Source organism: Mycetomoellerius zeteki, unplaced genomic scaffold, assembly GCF_001594055.1.
Source record: "Mycetomoellerius zeteki isolate Tzet28-1 unplaced genomic scaffold, Tzet1.0 scaffold111, whole genome shotgun sequence".
NCBI classification, from domain to species: domain Eukaryota; kingdom Metazoa; phylum Arthropoda; class Insecta; order Hymenoptera; family Formicidae; genus Mycetomoellerius; species Mycetomoellerius zeteki.
The window spans coordinates 2,263-19,717 of NW_017256029.1; the positions used below are offsets into that span (position 1 = coordinate 2,263).

Genomic DNA, 17,455 nt, shown 5'->3' on the forward strand with positions numbered 1-17,455 from the left:
AAAAAAAAAAAAAAAAAAAAAAAGGTTCCGGGCGGGTTGCCGTACCTAGGACTGACCCTAGACAGTAGGTGGACTTTCGAGGCCCACTTCGTTGGCCTCACTCCGAAGGTCCAGAAGGCGGCAATGGCCCTTTCTGGCTTACTGCCTAACGTGGGAGGGCCGAATGACTCCGTCAGGCGGCTTTACCACCATGTTACGAGAGCCATGATGCTCTACGGGGCCCCGGTGTGGGCTGTTGCGGTCCAGAGAAACAGGAGAGTTCTCAGCATTCTCAGAATAGCTCAGAGACGACTGGCTGGAAGAACAATAAAGGCATACAAAACGGTGTCGCACGCCACGTGCACCCTCCTCGCTGGCGTTCCGCCGTTTGAGCTGGCGGCCATTATGATGGCCGACGTGTACGACATGACACGCGAGGCCAGGAGTAGCCATGGCTCTGTACCTAAAGAAGCGGCCGAAAATATCAGAAGAGTCGCCATCAAGGCTCTCCTAGTCGAGTGGGAGAGGTGGCTTCCGCGACGTGATGGCGGAATAGTGGAGGAGCTACGACCGCTCCTCGAAAAGTGGGTGGAAACTAAGATGGGCCTGACGTTCCACGCCACTCAGGTATTAACGGGCCACGGCTGTTTCGGCCGTTACCTCTTTCAAATAGGGAAGGAGACTTCGGAGAGGTGTTGGCACTGCCAGGCCAGCAGTGATACCGCCAGCCACACCCTGATGCATTGCCCGGCCTGGGCCGAAGAAAGAGAGCGCCTTAAGACAGAAATAGGACCTGTCATATCGTGGCGGACGATAGCGCGAGCCCTGATCGATGGATCAGGCAGGAGAGGATTCATCGAGTTCTCCGGGACGGTCATGCGGGCGAAGGAAAGGGCCGAGAGGGCCCGAGAAGGCGCCCACAGAGGAATCGGAACCCCTCGTTCCGCGGGGGACAGCGCGGAGGCGTAATGGCACCTCCGCTGCTGTAATCACTGACACGGAGTCGCAGTAAAAAGCGACGTACGCGGGGTCAGGCCGGATGTACTGCAGCATCGAAGTTCCCGGCCTGATTCCAAATGCGTCAGGACGGCCATTCGCTGGGGTTTTAGTGGGTAGTCTCCGTTAGATAGGAGGAGTCCCACATACCCCGGTTACGACCGGGCATGCGTAAATGCATTTCCCCTGCGTCACAAAAAAAAAAAAAAAAAAAAAAGGTTCCGGGCGGGTTAGGGGTTAGGTCCGGCCTAGGCCGGCTAGCCGGGGGGCTCCCAAAAGCATACTGCACGCGTTCCTGGGAGCCTCTCACTATGGCCAGAGCAGGACACCCGGAGGAATTTTAGTGGGTCCAAGTCCCATATAACCCCGGGATCTCCCCCGAGATCCCGGAGTATGCGAAGGCATTTCCTCTCCGTTATAAAAAAAAAGACAAAACGCGAGTTTAGGTGCCAGGGAGTGGGTTGTCATGAGAGGGAGCGAGAGTAGGAACGCTAAGAGCGTCCACTTCGCTGCCCTGATCGGCAAGGCGTTCCTGAAGGCTCTTAAGATCTGTAGCTTCAAACCCTTCTGTGGACTGGGTCGAACATCTGTAAAAGTGCTTGACAAAGAACACAGGGGGGGGGGCACGACTACCGGGGCGGAGGAGGCCGCCTAAAATACACGGGCCTCACACTACCTATAGTACAGATTAACTTATATCACAGTAAAGGAGTCTCGGGGATTTTAACCAGGAGCATGACTGTGATACAGACAGCAACAGCACTCATTTAGAAGCCATGGTTCCTGAATAGCGCTATCAAAGGACTGAGAAGCTGCGGAGTCATTACAAAGCAGACAGAACAAAATAAGGACTGCATTATGGTTAAGGGACTAAATACTATTCTTATGTCACAGCTCAGCGACTTGACCGTGGTACAACTGAGGCTCAACCTGGACAAGGACAACTACTTGGACATGCTGGTGGGATCGGTGTACATACCTTACGACTCCCAAACAGCACCACCATCAAAAAGGGTGGAGGAGCTGGTGACCTATGCGAAGGAAAAGAGCTCGAACTCCTCTTGGGCTGCGACGCAAACTCCTACCACATAGAGTGGGGAAGCTCAAATATAAACTCGAGAGGGGAGAACCTCCATGATTCATAATGGGCGCTGGTCTGGTCATCCTGAATCGAGGATCAGAACCAACCTTCTTGGATTGTAGAAGACAAGAAGTGATAGACATAATCGTATACAGCGAGAAAATGGCCGACCTAGTACGTGACTGGAGAGTATCCGGAAAACCATCAGAATCGGATCACAGGCAGATAAGATATGTCCTCAAACATACGGAAAATCAAGAATGGGGCTGCAACCCTAGAATAACGAACTGGGAGGGCTACAAGATGGACCTTGAGGGCATCTTAAAGAATACCCCGACTAGATTTCACTCTAAAGAGAATTTAGAAATAATATGTGAGTGACGCGATAAAAACAGTCTACGAGGCAAACTGCCCGGAAAAGCCAAAACACCCACCGACCAAGGTACTATGGTAAAGCAGTAAGCTCTCGAAGCACAGGTCGAGAATAAGAAAGCTCTTCAACAAAACAAGAAGAAGAAACACAACAGCGGATTGGAAAGCTTACAGACAAGCAAAACACTGTTATAGTAAAGCGTTAACCATCACGAAAAGAAAAAGCTGGAGAGAGTTCTGTGAAAGCATTGAAAGTGCTCCTGAAGCATCCAGGCTAAACAAAATCCTCAGCAAAGACAACTTTTCCCGCTTGGGCTGCTTAAAACTCCCAAGCGGAAACTATACCGAGACGTTACAAGAAACGCTTGAACACTTAATGTCTACTCACTTTCCAGGTTTTCCAGAGGACACTTGCTGTATCCACCAAGGAATTAAGCAACCCAGGGAACAACACAAACCCAGGGAATGGACACTGGCAACAAGAGTAGTGTTGCCTGACAAGGTCGAATGGGCTATAAAGACCTTCGAACACTTCAAGTCACGGGGACCGGATGACATCTACCCAGCGCTGCTTAGAGAAGGTATGGGAGCCCTGATGGATCCCCTGACAATAGTGTTTAGGGCTAGCATAGCCCTGAGACACGTTCCGCAGGCTTAGAGTGGCACCAAAGTGGTGTTTATATCCAAGCCAGGAAGAAAAGGCCATATTGTAGCCAAAGATTACAGACCTGTCAGTCTCATACCCTTCATTCTGAAGATACTGGAGAGACTGGTAGACCATTACATGAAAAACCCACTTTTTGAACAGCCACAAGAACCACTGAACTCCTCCCAGTACGCCTACAGAAAGGGCAGATCCACGGATACAACCCTACATTACCTAGTGGGCGGGGTCGAGACTCAGTTGGCTGCCAAGGGATATGCGATGGGCGTCTTTATCGACATTGAAGGGGCTTTCGACAGCATCTCAATCTCAGTGATGAAGAACGCTATGGAAACATACAGAATTCCAGGTGCATTTCTGGACAGAACGCAAAGCATACTGGAGGGCAAGAAACTAATTGTTAGCCACGGCAATATTGCCATTGAGGGGCGTCCAGCGGCGGGCTGCCCGTAGGGGGGTTCTCTTCCCTCTGCTTTGGTGGTAGTAGACGAGCTTCTCACAAAATTGAGGGAGTCTGGTTTTCAGATGACATGGCCATAATTACCAGGGGAAACTTCCTCACGACCCTTAAGAAATGCATGGACGAAGCCTTATGTACTAATCGTGCCAGACTAGTGCAGGACCAGGAATTTGATGGTGAATCCGGAGAAGACCTCGACCATGATTTTCACTAGAAAATATAAGCCTGAACCAATAGAGCCGCTGAGGCTTTGGGGCTCAGGAAATAGGCATAAGGAAATAGAGTATACCTACCCAATGAAGTATCTAGAAGTTCACCTGGATTCAAAGCTGAGCTGGAAATCACACCTCGAGGAAAAGAGGAAAAAACTGTACACATCCATGTGGGCTTGTAGAAGAGTCATAGGCAGGTACTGGGATATTAATCCCAGGATCGCCCTGTGGCTCTACAAAATGATACTACTACCTAGGTTAACATATGCTACGGTTGTCTGGTGGCCTAGGGTGGAGAAGATGGAGGCGAAGAACCTGCTCAAAAGCCTACAGGGGAAATACTTGAGGGACGTGACAGGGGCCATGAAAACCACATCAACTGAGGCGCTGGAAGTAGCACTTGGCTCTCCGCCTCTGAGCCTAGTTATAATCAGCGTAACAAGACGAGCAACATATAGAATGAGGTGTCAGGGGGAGTGGAAGGAAACCAGGCTCGGTTACACTGGGTCTGTCCGATAGACCCCCTTTCAAACTAAAGCAGGACAGGATCCCCAGGAAGCACCAGCAGAAGAAGACTTGTAAGGTTCTAATACCCGCTAGGGAGGACTAGCAGGATCCCAATTTTCTAACCAATCCAAACGTGGACGTATGGTACACAGATGGATCGGGGGCAAATGATCTCTTTGGGATAGGCATTTACGGTCCCAAAATCAATCATGAAAAAAGCATACTATTAAGGGGGCAGGCCACAGTCTTTCAGGCTGAAGTGTTCGCCATTTCGAGGTGCGCAGAACTCCTGATTGATAGAAAAATCAGGCATCGCATCTGTATCTGCTCAGATAACAGAGCAGCTCTTGCTGCACTTGCAAAGATCACCACAGAATCGTCTGTAGTTTGGGACTGTATGCAAGCCCTTGACAAACTAGGGGAAACAATCCAAGTTACTCTAGTATGGGTCCCTGGACACCAGGACATACCTGGTAATGAGAGGGCGGACGGTCTAGCAAAGCTAAGGACAGAAATGGACCCGGCTGAATAGACCGTCGGAGTTCTCTTCGTGCTAGGTAAAAGAAAGATAAAAGAGATGTTGGAACAGGTGCACTTATAAACTCCTGGAAAAAATCAAAGGGTTGCAAACTGATAAAGCAACTAACGAAACAACCTAATCTGGCCAGAACAAAAGAACTGACAGCTATGGGAAGACACAAACTGAGAATGGGCATAGGCCTCCTCACAGGACACTTGCTTCTCAGAGCACACCTATACAACATTGGACTAGCCGACCAGAAAAACTGCCGGCTATGTGGAGAAGAAAACGAGGACAGCATACATCTTCTGTGTCGCTGCCCTCTGCTTGCTTGCAAGAGATACAGATCCTGGAGCAACACGTTTCTGATGTCTGAGGATCTGGACGGAGCAAAGATAGACGACCTCATAAGCCTAGTACACGGTACGGGGCTGGGCTAAACCGCCTAATCTTTGGAGACAAACAGGGAGTGACAATGGAACTTTAGAGATCTAGGTCACGTTAGGCGGCTGTCATAGCCCCACCTGTGTTTCTTACTACTACTACTACTAGAAAAGCCCCTCGAATATATGAAACTTTCTTATGAACAACTTTTTGATAGGACAAATATTTTTAGAGTTATTAGTTTGTAAAAATTTACGTGGGCCACCCTGTATGATATATTAGTATAATATACGATAACTGTGTGTCAGAATATAAATGTAATTACAATAATTAATAAAAGACCAATAATTGTGAACGAGCAAAAATTCTAATTTGTTCAAAATAAATTCACTTTAACATTAAATGTAAGACCGAACGTTTCGGGTATCACAGAACCCTTCATCGGCGGTGTGAAGCAAGTTGATCTAATTATAATACCCCCCTTATTTTTTAAAAACCATAGTCTAACGTATAAATGTAATTTGTAATTAATTAAATAAAAATAACTGCCTTTCAACCCAACGATTGAGAAATGAGGGTGTCACTTTCAACTTGTGTTCATTAAAATATTTTAATATGGAGAGAGAGAATTTTATAGGTAAATAAAATATTAGAGAACTGATAAAGACGGTTTGTGTTACTCATTATTTCATCAAATTAACGAAAACATGTAATTTAATTTTTCTCAATGTGGCCAACCTTTTGAAAAAATCTAAAAAAGATATTTTTTTAGATAGTTGAACAGAAATTGACATGAAATTTTTTTAAGATGGTCAATCAACGGAATCGGGGTGAAAAAATGTTTAAATGTTATTTTTATTTTTTTCAGAATTGAAATTCGCATTGAAAAAGATTTTCAAAGAATTCTTATTTGTGTTTTGGAGTAACCAATTTTTCAGAATTTTTTCAGAATTTTATTTGAATTTTTACTAAATTAAATTCGTAAATTTGTAATCATTTTTTCGCTCTAACTTGATCAGGTCTCCATATAGAAATCTAAAATTTGATATGTAAGCGTCTTTTCATATGAGTAACCTTAGAAAAAAAGGTCAACTCTAAAAGCCGTGGAGACATTTTTACCGTAGGTACTTATGCCTATTTCTACCAATGTAGATTAATTTTAATCTCGGTTCAACTTGCTCTTTATCTTTTTCTAATTCTTAGGACTAGAAAGGGATGAGGAACAAATTGAACTAAGATTAAAATTAAACTACATTGGTAGAAACGGACATTATTCCGCTAGGTCCTTTATGTGTATGTATGGCATGTGTGAGTGAGATATTGATGTAGTAGTATGTAGTGATATGTCAATGACATGTAAATCGTCTGTGTATAAGTGCTATTTACGATATGACTAATCTTAAACGGCAATATAATTAAGCGGCAAACAAAGAGACTTTTAAGTCGGTGGCACACGATGTCAGTGCCAGCATCGCAGCCAATACTGTGGCAAGGTTTTAATCCGGCTAGCAATCCAGCAGAAAAACAAGCATCGCATGTGTCGTCGGCTTTAGGGGTTGCGCACAATGATGGAATAGGAACAGAGAAAGGGAACAGGAACAGAGAATAAAAATTTCAACCAATCAGAAACGATGCACTATACAATAGAATACACAGTTTTTGATAGGTGAAATTTTTATTCTCTGTTCCTGTTTCTATTCCTTGATTGTGCGCAGCCCCTTACTCTCGTAACTGTTTTATTTGCATCACAATAAATAAAACGAGATGCACCTAATAAAGTAAGAATCACGACAATTTTGCATTGTATATATTACATTAACACTTCTCTCGAGAGGTACACTTGTGAAAATAAGTTCGGAAATGGACACGAATTCCGACTTTCATGACTCCCGCGTGTTAATTCTTAAACAGATCGAACAATTTAAATCCACTTTCTTGCTGTCGTGATCTTGTACGCTTTCTATTGCGCATTAATAAGATATTCCACCTTCAAGCGCGAACGGATTAATCATTCAAAAGAGCTTTTTACAGCGAAGGTTTTCTGCGGAATTTAACTCGGTACGTAATTTATGAATTAATTCCACGTATATCCAGCATACCTGTAATTTATAAAAAAGGATCGTAACTGCCACTGCAGTTATTAACTTCTCACACAAATTAATGAAGCTTGAATGTGTAAAAAATGTAAAATTTCGCTAATATAACACGCTTAGCGCGAACGATTTTGTCATATTCTCTCTCGTAAAAATACTTTGTTTATAAAAACAAAACGTTTATATTTTGTATTAAAACAAATCTTTGTTAAACAAATTTTTGTATTGAATTTTTAACAGTATTCGAGTGTTAATTGAACGTAATGTGATTGTGCTATTTAAACATTTTATGTTAAGTTGATGTTCACAATGTTTCTTAATGTTAAAATAACACAATTTATGTAAGTGGTCAAATAACATAAAAATAATGTATTTTAAAATTAAAATTCTAAGATAATAATTAAGATGTACGTATTAATTTATATATATGATAACTTTACTGAAGAAATATGCTTCCACAATTTGCTTACAAATTGTGCCAATGTTACATTTTTATGTCAATTTTTTGTATAATATAAATGTGTTACTTCCTAACATATTAAATATCAATTCATCTCATATTAAATTAATGTAATAATGTAAATGTATCGTTTGGAACACGTGAATTTATTCAATTTAACAAAAGTTTTTCAACTGTGTATATCTAAAGATTGATTCCATTATTTGCAATCTCTTCTGGAAAAAAAATGCCTATGAAAAATAAATATAAAAAGCTTCAAAGAGACAAAAAATAATGATTTGTTGACAACAATATACAATAAGGTAACTTCAATCACAGTCAATCAGCGGGGCAGCGTAATTAATCCGATAAAAAAAGAGCTAGCACAACTAGAAAAACTTCCTTAAGGAGGAGTATCTCCGCGATATATATCTGCAGATTTGTCCTCACAAAGTCATCACGCAGCCCTCCCAATGTTTGCACGAGCACATCCCATTCCATCCCAATTTAACGACAGCTTGACGGTGATAACAATAGTTATGTGTGCGTGCTACGTCGATATCCCTAATTAATTGTTGGTGACGCTACTTTATTGATGACCCTCATTACCAACGAGCACGGCAGTGCAGTGCTCGAGGTGAAACGTCTCCGTCTTGCATCTTTGCGGTCGACCGTCGCTTTATCGCCGACACATCGTATCAACCGAGCTCTTCCCCGCAATCGTTTATACACTTAAGGACTTCTATCGATACGTCCCACCGCTCATTTGAATGGCAAATACGCTCACGTAGGTGCCGACTCGCGACAGTTTTCGAAGATGAATACACACTTTGTTTGATGAAGAAGCGTGTCGCGCGTTGGAGCGCCGATTAATCTTTCACGTCCCGACTTTTTATCTTTCAAGATAAAGTAATTCGCAACTTTTCGCCACGTTGCGCCACGATTCTATTATACATTCGTGACGGGTGGTGATCGATCCATTAAGCTTTTCGCACCTCGCTCGTTTTTGTAGAGAGTGGAATGCATCTCTGCGGGAAATTGATACAATATTTGCAATATACCGCAATAAACATAATACTTCTAGGATTACATAGCGATTTATACTAAACTTCCGTTTATAGCGATATATGTATACATATAGAGATGAGTTGCCTAATGCGTACTGCTCACTTAAATCATATCTCACCAACTTTTTTTGTTACTGTGCGTGTGCGTGTGCGTGTGCGTGTGCGTGTGCGTGTGCGTGTGCGTGTGCGTGTGCGCGCGCGCGCGCGCGCGTGTGTGTGTGTGTGTGTGTGTGTGAATATAAATAATAAGAATTTTACTGGATCGTACATTTGAAAATTCAATAATAAGAAATAAAAGTAATGGCCGTAATGATCAAAGTTCTTTAATGCTTAAATAATTCAATCTTTATTTTCAAGAATTACTATACAATGGAAAGTTACTATTTAAAAGTAACAAGTTACAGTTACTCGTTACCGAGTAGAAAAAGTAACTAGTTACAGTTACTAGTTACCGATTTTTAAAAATAACTCGTTACAGTTACCGTTACTTGAAAAAGTAACTTTTCGTTATTTTTTTAAAATCGACGACCACCAATCACAGCAAACGAGTGCTTGGAGGCTTTCCACAGTCTCAAGTGCTATGAGTGGTTTGTGTCTATTTGTCTAATCGATGTTCAATCGTAGAGATGTAAACGATGGAAAAATTCTAGAATTTTAGGGTAAAAAATTTGAGAAATAATGGTTTTTTTCCTTCGGCTTTGACAGTTTTTTTACTCGGATATTTTTTTAACATTTCACGATTTCAACGCTGTATTATTGCTCCAGAATTTAATTTTTGCATTTATCCGTAAGATTTCTGTGTGAAAATAGTTACAAAGTTATAATATAGTATAATGTCGATGACTATAAATATACCTTACTTTTCACTATTATTTGAATGACATTTTACTTCTGTATACTGTACTTCAATTTTAAAAGTGAAGTAAGTATTCCATACTTGTATTATTAATACAAATAATACTTTACTAGACTAATTGACACTATTTTTTGTCGTATACTGTGATTATACATATTCTAAATTTAAATTATAGTGAGACAACGTTCATCGAATCTCTAACTACGCTTAAATCAATATTATATTGGGATGTCTTAAAATAATTAAAATATAGAGTACAATTATAATCAATATGCAACAAAACAATATCTGTTATGCTTATAAAGTATTATCTGTATTAATAACATCATTTATTTAGCTTTTAAATATATGAAATGTCTGTTGTTCCAATATATTGAAATAACTTGTTTCTTTATGAATTTTATGTAATTTAGTCAAAAATATCGTTATTTACAGTAAAAAAACTAATTGTTTGCTTGATACTTTTCTCCGAAGTAAAAAATACCGTTTTTTACATCTCTATTCAATCGTATGCTAAGTAACGATGAAAGTAAACTATAAAATTCGTTACCGTTACCAAAAAGATGTAACTAAGTTACCCCGTTACAGTTACCAAAAAGAAAAAGTAACGCAGTTATCAGTAAAGTTACCCAAAAAGTAACTTGTAACTGTAACTTCGTTATAAGTAACGAGTTACTTCCATTCCCTGATACTATATATGCGCTTGCATATATACCATATTTGTAGTCATTCGAACTGTGCGCCGAATTGGTTTTCCGGACTTATAAACGCAAAATTAACTACTGTAGTATAAATATCACGAATTAAATCGACAAGCAATATGAATATAAATAACATCTAATAAAAATATGAAATAACCGAGCAAATGAGATATGTAAAAAATTTCCAAAATATATTTTAATTTGTGTATGATATAAACATTTTAAAAAATCAGATATAATTGATATAATTTAAATTAAGAAGCGCCATAACGGTCAGAACGTTAAGATGTTGAACTATTGTAAATTCATTTAAATGAATTAATTTCAGAAATGATAATTGCGTGCCGATATGGTTGTCGGACTTTCAACGCAATCAAATCTGAAAATATTAATAATCCCCCCAAATTCCCCAACTTAAAAACTGTAATAAAACTTATTGCGAAAAATAATGCCTCGGCCGGGAGTCGAACCCGGATCTCTTGCATTCCGTGCGAGATAATTGATATAACTTTGTATCAATTTACATAATATAATAGTAATCTAACAATGTAGTTTTATACTGCATATATACTTATTCTCACCCTCTCATCTTCCATTATATAATCGATTATCGAGTCTCCTATTCTCCCCCGTATACGTTCATTCCCTTCTTCATTTCTTTCCATCTCTCACATACTGTAAATTAAGGGGCCTATTCTGTAACTCTTAACGACTGTAACGATATCATTATATCGTTGTTGCACAGCTTTTTTTACTATATACAAAACTTGCGTAATGACAATGTAACAATATCGTTACAGTAGTTAAGAATTATGGAATAGGCCCCTAAATGTCTTAGTTCTTCTTGTCTTAAATTATGTCATTCCTCCTACAGGTGCTACTGATGAAAGTGCACCTGTAGGGTGCTACTGATGAAAGTAACGAACACACGAATTGATAAATACGAGAGGAGGCAATACACGTTATTAAACACACACGCACACAAAACATATACACATATGGTATACACAGAATTAAATTCCTGCCACGCCGTTGATGATCCTGGGTAATGTCAAAAACAGAACATACTCAAGTATATGTATACATACATGCACTTACACCAGCTTTAAAAATTTTATAAGATTACAATTCACACTTTAATTTCATTTTTAATAAAGTTCCCTACAATAAAAATTTGTTTTTGAATTATATTGAATATACAAGAAAAAATTGTTCGTTTTGTAACACTTTTCTTAAAACGGTATAACTTTGTAAAAAAAAATCATATGCATATGTGTTTATGTACAATATGTATATATAAAACGTGAGAGAAAAAGATACACATTTCCGGCGCTTTCTTCTTGATCTTCAGATTTGCGTAAGACAATATGTTAAGTCGTCGACACACGATGCTTGTTTTCTTGCTAGATTGCTAGCTGTATTTGATTCTTGCCATCGTATTGGCTGTGATGCTGACACTGTCAGCAATTCCTTAGGAATTAAAATAAATAGAAATGGATTCGTGTGATTATTGCTGAATCCAAAATTCTGATTTTTCGGATACTGGATAGTCTAAGCATATTATTTTTCAAAACTACGGCGAGTTTTTCATTTTTTTTTTGAATATTTAAACATTCGTCAAACTAGATCCATCCTATTTAAAAATTTACAATTTTTTTATTTCAGATTTGACAAAAACATTAGGAATAACTCAAAACTCAAATTTTATAAAAATCGACTAACGAAGTTTATAAAATAAAAGAAAGTGATACCAATATAAGACACTTGTCTCTTGAAAAAGTTAATTGAATAACACTACACGATTTTTTTATGATTTTGAAAAGAGGATATTAAGACGAATTAAATACATCAATGCGATATGTCATTTTTATTATTTAATATTAAATTTATATTAAAAAAAATTGCAGGATTCATTCTACTTTATTGTTCCATTTCTAATTAAAAATATAAACATTTATAAAATAACTATATATAGATTAGAGATTCAGATTCGAAAATTTCTTCTACATTCACCAAATGTTAATAACACGTCAACTGCTATTTCCGAATTAGAATAACGATATACAATAGTTACATTTTATATTTGTAACAGTACAGTGTGCGCGGAATTTTGCATTTTTAATGTAATTTTTATGTGATGCGAATGCTCAGAATACCTTTCTCATATTATATACAGTATATATATGTATATATATTTGTTTATATGTGCATATAAAGTATTATAGTCTTCTTGTTTTTTAATGTTAAAATGCTATTGGAACAAGATTCATTTTTCATAGCAATTTTGTAGCAAATATTTGGATAAACATTTAAATTCCGAATTCGTACTTTATTGTAATATTTATATATTGCAATAAATATTACGATAAAACATATATTTCTTTTAAATGAATAATAAAGATTTTAAAACACAGATTGGTATCACTAATATATGAGATCTTTCTTCAAAAAGAAATCAGCGTTGCGAAAGTTTAAAGAACAATTTTATCGATTAAATTTTATTAATAACGCGTGTTTGATGTTGATGTTAAAACAAATATCTTTATAAATTTTACCGCAAGTGCGATTGAGTGGCAAGTATGCTAACATGTTTTGTTTACGAATGATGTTATATCGAATTCATAAAACATATATAATATGACGAGCACACGCATGCAACTAGATTACTTTTAATACTCGTATCGATATGCAGTGGTATATCTGCGCATACTAGGACGTAATTTAAATACATTAATCCTTTGAGTGGTAAACTATGATGTATCGTCATATCATGCGTGTGCTTGGAGGGCCAACATCGATTTATCGTTATTGCTGCAACATTCGAGAGATAAACAAGATAGATATACTTGAATTTTAAATGAGATTTTAACTCTCATTAAATTCGCGAATAATTATTAACTCTTACAGGTCACAGGCACATAATTATTTATAACTGTTAATAAAATATTAATTGAAAGTATATGGGATTTTCGAAAAAGTAATGAATTAATAATTGTGAAATGACTGGTAAAAGTATAAGTAATGGTGAGCAAATTGTGATTAATAATATACACCTGAATTTACATCATTTAATAATTCATTAATTCATACCGTTTTGGCTCAACTTTAAGTCATCCTTAGAGAAAAAAAATATAGTTGTATGCGAAAAATTTAAATAAATAATGGGTAAATATGCCAAATAAGGGAAGCAGCTCCGATGACCTAGATGACCTTGATTGGTATGATTTGTCAACTTTAAATGCTTATAATTTAAAAATTGTTATAGCATTGACATTTTGGTATTAAAATTTTTATCTCAAAACGATCTCAGAAATTTACTCTTAAACGTTGTTACGGTCTTTATATATCGTAAATATATATATACAGGATGTCTGATAATTAACGATAAAACTCTCTCATAGCTACAGAATGGACTAAATTGAGTCGAAAAGTTCTCTACCATTTTGTAATTTTCGCAATAGTTAACAAGATATTAATTACTAAAATTCGCTGAATATTGATTTTCAATAATTTTTTATTCAAATATTAATAACTTTTGAATGAAATTTTTATAATAACTTTTGAATAAATAATTACCGTCACCTAAAACCTTTTGAAGATTACTCAGGGTCATGACCTTGATAACATTTGTCAAAATCAAGGTCATTGACGCGGTATCTGTTAATCCGAATAATTACCAAGAATTATTTAATGGAAATCGATAGGAGGCGTTGATTTCTCTCTTTTCACAGATGACAAATTCTGATTTGTTTTACATTATCATTGTCATTATTACAATAATCTTCGCGTAGTTATTGATCTATAAAAAGTTTTAATCCAATATTTTCGAACTGAAAGATGTGCGGTATTTGCAAAACAAACTTTCGGGAGAATATGCGAACGTCAAGTGGGTAAAAAAAGAAGGTAGTCAATACAAATAGCGCTCGAAGCTGCCTCTACTTTTACGCATCGCCGGAATACGCTCGGCTTTGACAACGGATGGAGCGTGCGCAAACAATAATTTCCCGCAGAAAAACATACTCTATCGAAGGGGAAACCGGAAGATGGTTGTACTTACCGGTGCGCACCAGTACGTTGAGCAGGATGTACAGGACGAGGGTGGTGACCCGGTATCCATGTATTATGATCATCAGCCACTTCGATACGTTGAATCCCGCCGCGTGCCATAGACCCGTGCCCTCGTGCACCATATTTTCCCCGTTCAAGCCTCAAGGGCGTCGTCGCCCTCTGTGTGCGTTCCTCGTGCTCTCATTCACCGGCACTCTGCAATCGAACGATGTAACACGAATGTCATTTAATGATACAATTCTTGCTTTTTAGTCCGCGAGAATGTCAAGTCTTTGTACTGTGACGCAAATTAAAACATCGAGAACTCATTTCGCGAGAGAGAAAAAACGGTGAGATATATTAGATCGTTGATGCTCGAAAATCCTCTTTAGATATAACTTTTACTGTTGCCCTTTTGTTGCAGTTATAATTTACATATGTCGTAGGTTTTATCTAATCTATGCGGTAGTATAGGTCCTAATGACGATATTTTCTTTATTTGGAGAAAATACTATTTAAAACCGAATATTTTAGGTAGGACTTTCGAATTTGTATATCGAGATTATTTTTGTAAAATAATATTGAAACATTAAATTTATGAAGATTGAGAGTTATTAAGATTTCCTTTCTCACTATAACTTAACATTAAATATTATCATAAATATTAACATTATTTGAAGAAATTAATACTAACATAGAACAATTACAGAAAAAGAATTTAATACAATACAAACACATATTACAAAGAAAATCGTTAATAATTCGTTAATTTGACAATCAAAAACCATTGTGTTGATATAACAACGCATTTTGTCATTACAACTGTATTAATAATCATACCTACTATTAAATTAACTACATATTGATTGCGTTAATTATATAATACCCTCAATTAACTTGACGTTTGAACAAGAGCGATTGTGTCAGTTTCAATCTATATAATTTCCTCAATATAACACATTTCAGATTGTAAGATATTTCAATTTTATGCATATTAGGTACTTGAGCCGAATAAGGCTTACCTAATTAATTTTTTAAAATTCTATTTATAGGGATATTGAAAATATTGAAATAAACGCGAAATGAGAATAAAATATTTATTTCACTCACTCACAGAAACAAAATATATCTTTTATATAGAATTTTTATATATAAACGAAAAAAATATTTATAATATTTTTAACTCTGATTGGGCCTTATTACATGCACATGAATATAATAAGGCCCAAATTAAAAATAAATTTAAAATAATAATAAAATATAACAAAGAAGCCAAACATTATCTAAAGCGGTTTTAAAATTACTATTAGTCATAAAAAGAGGAAATTCTTTTGGACTTACTCTATTTTAAACATCACAATTATCTTTAATTTAATTTACAATTGATCTTTTAATCTTTGGAAACTTCTTACAATTTTTGAATGCAATTTTAACTTCTTAAAAGTTAACAGCATTAAAAATTGTTATCCTCTGGCGTAAATCTCACACATAACAAGCAAATAACGGCACCCATAACAATATATAAATAGTCCTCATTTGATAAGAATTCATTGTATCTAAAAAAAATGATTATTTTTAAAAATCGATTTATTTATTATTTTTCCAAGTTAGGAAGTTGAATAATATAATATATAATAATAAAAAACCATAAAATAACGTACTTGATAAATTTTGCAGTTAATTATGACAAAAATGGCTTGTACACACACAACACAACACACACACACTCTTCGTTGCAAGTTTTTATTGCATTAAATAAACGTGTTACAGTTAATTCTAATTTATTAGTCTTTTTTATCTATTAATTTCCTATAGTATTTCATTTAAGCATACATCTACTCTCGATGTAAAGCGAATTTTTAAGTAATACATTTAAAAGTGTGCCTTATTTGTGATGTCTTATTCGACTCAACCTTATTCTTACTAATTAATAAATTCATCATAAAAAAATTGAAAGTTACTCAGAAAATATACAGGTCTTTAAACATCTTTTATACTTTGTCTCTATATTTTTTTAATTTTTTAGCACTGTGCATAGCGCATCGCTATGAATGTGAGAAGTTATTTGATCATATGTTTGATATGCTTAAAATGTATACATTAATTAATTTGCTCAATATGATAATACTCAATTCTTCAAGATAATACTCAAATCTTTAAGAGAACAGTAAGTATTGATCGCTCAATTCTACTTACGGTGGATGAGAATTGATTAGAACGCATCAGGCTATTTGAGATGCGATATAGATCATCCTACTATGCCATAAAGCGAATCGATAGTACTTATTAATGTGAATAAACAGGTTCGCCGATTTTGAAATTTCTCCATTACATCATGAGAATCTGAATAATTTCTATCGACGTTAAAAACGTTTCTGTTTAGAAATACTAATATGTATATCAACTCAAATCATCTGAATAATGATTTGATATGCAGATGATAAAACAGCTTAAAATCAATAAAGATTTTATTTAAGTAATTTCTATCTTATTATTATATATATTTATATAAAATAAATTCAGATTCAGAACAGTGAATAGCCAACAAAATTTATTTAATAATTATATCCTAAAACTGATAATGTAAAGATTTGATAATATATATATTCATTTTATTTTTATATTACTTTTTTATATATCATATTATATTTTTTATATAAATCATTTACAACAAATTTAAGAATACACTCTCAGAAAGGATTTTTGATACCCAGAAAAAATTTCATGATATACTTAATCTTAGCTCAACTCAATACAGTAAAAATTATAACTATATTAAGATTAAATCAATTTTTATTCTACTGCGTTGAATAAGATAAGATCTATATCTTGTCTTGAGATAAGTGTAATACATATAAATTTAAGTTTATATATTCTTACGTTTAGAATAAATCTTTATCCAGTATTATTGTATATTATATACATGATGTGCTACTATGGGTACATGCGTTCCGAGTTACGCATGATGTATCGTTTTATTCTTCTTTATTAATTGGTAAACAACAAAAACAAATGATGCATCATGCGCTTAATCAAGCCCAATTCTTCTTCGTTGCCGAAAAATGTAAGATTACTAA

The 17,455-nt window shown here is 36.1% G+C and overlaps 2 protein-coding genes across 2 annotated transcripts in view; one reads left to right on the plus strand and one right to left on the minus strand.

The window, feature by feature from the left end:
- The first annotated feature begins 3,725 nt into the window (after positions 1-3,725).
- On the plus strand, positions 3,726-5,231 carry LOC108726244 (uncharacterized). The gene is made up of 3 exons (XM_018453699.1): positions 3,726-4,260; positions 4,424-4,744; positions 4,861-5,231. Exons 1-3 carry the CDS (start codon positions 3,726-3,728, stop codon positions 5,229-5,231), a joined length of 1,227 nt encoding a protein of 408 aa, XP_018309201.1.
- A 9,163-nt stretch (positions 5,232-14,394) lies between these two features.
- Positions 14,395-17,455, minus strand: part of LOC108726251 (uncharacterized) — a 46,145-nt gene continuing 43,084 nt past the window's right edge. Inside the window, exon 3 of the mRNA XM_018453712.1 lies at positions 14,395-14,594. Within this exon, the coding sequence (XP_018309214.1) occupies positions 14,580-14,594 (15 nt within the window). The 3' untranslated portion in view covers positions 14,395-14,579. The remainder of the gene's footprint in view (positions 14,595-17,455) is intronic.

Bases quoted from the DNA above. Each gene is read 5' to 3' on its own strand.
- LOC108726244 (XM_018453699.1), top strand. From the start codon at position 3,726: ATGGTGAATCCGGAGAAGACCTCGACCATGATTTTCACTAGAAAATAT. The intron at 4,261-4,423 runs GTTACACTGGGT...TATGGTACACAG, and splicing joins GTGGAAGGAAACCAGGCTCG to ATGGATCGGGGGCAAATGAT. The intron at 4,745-4,860 runs GTAATGAGAGGG...ATGTTGGAACAG, and splicing joins TGGACACCAGGACATACCTG to GTGCACTTATAAACTCCTGG.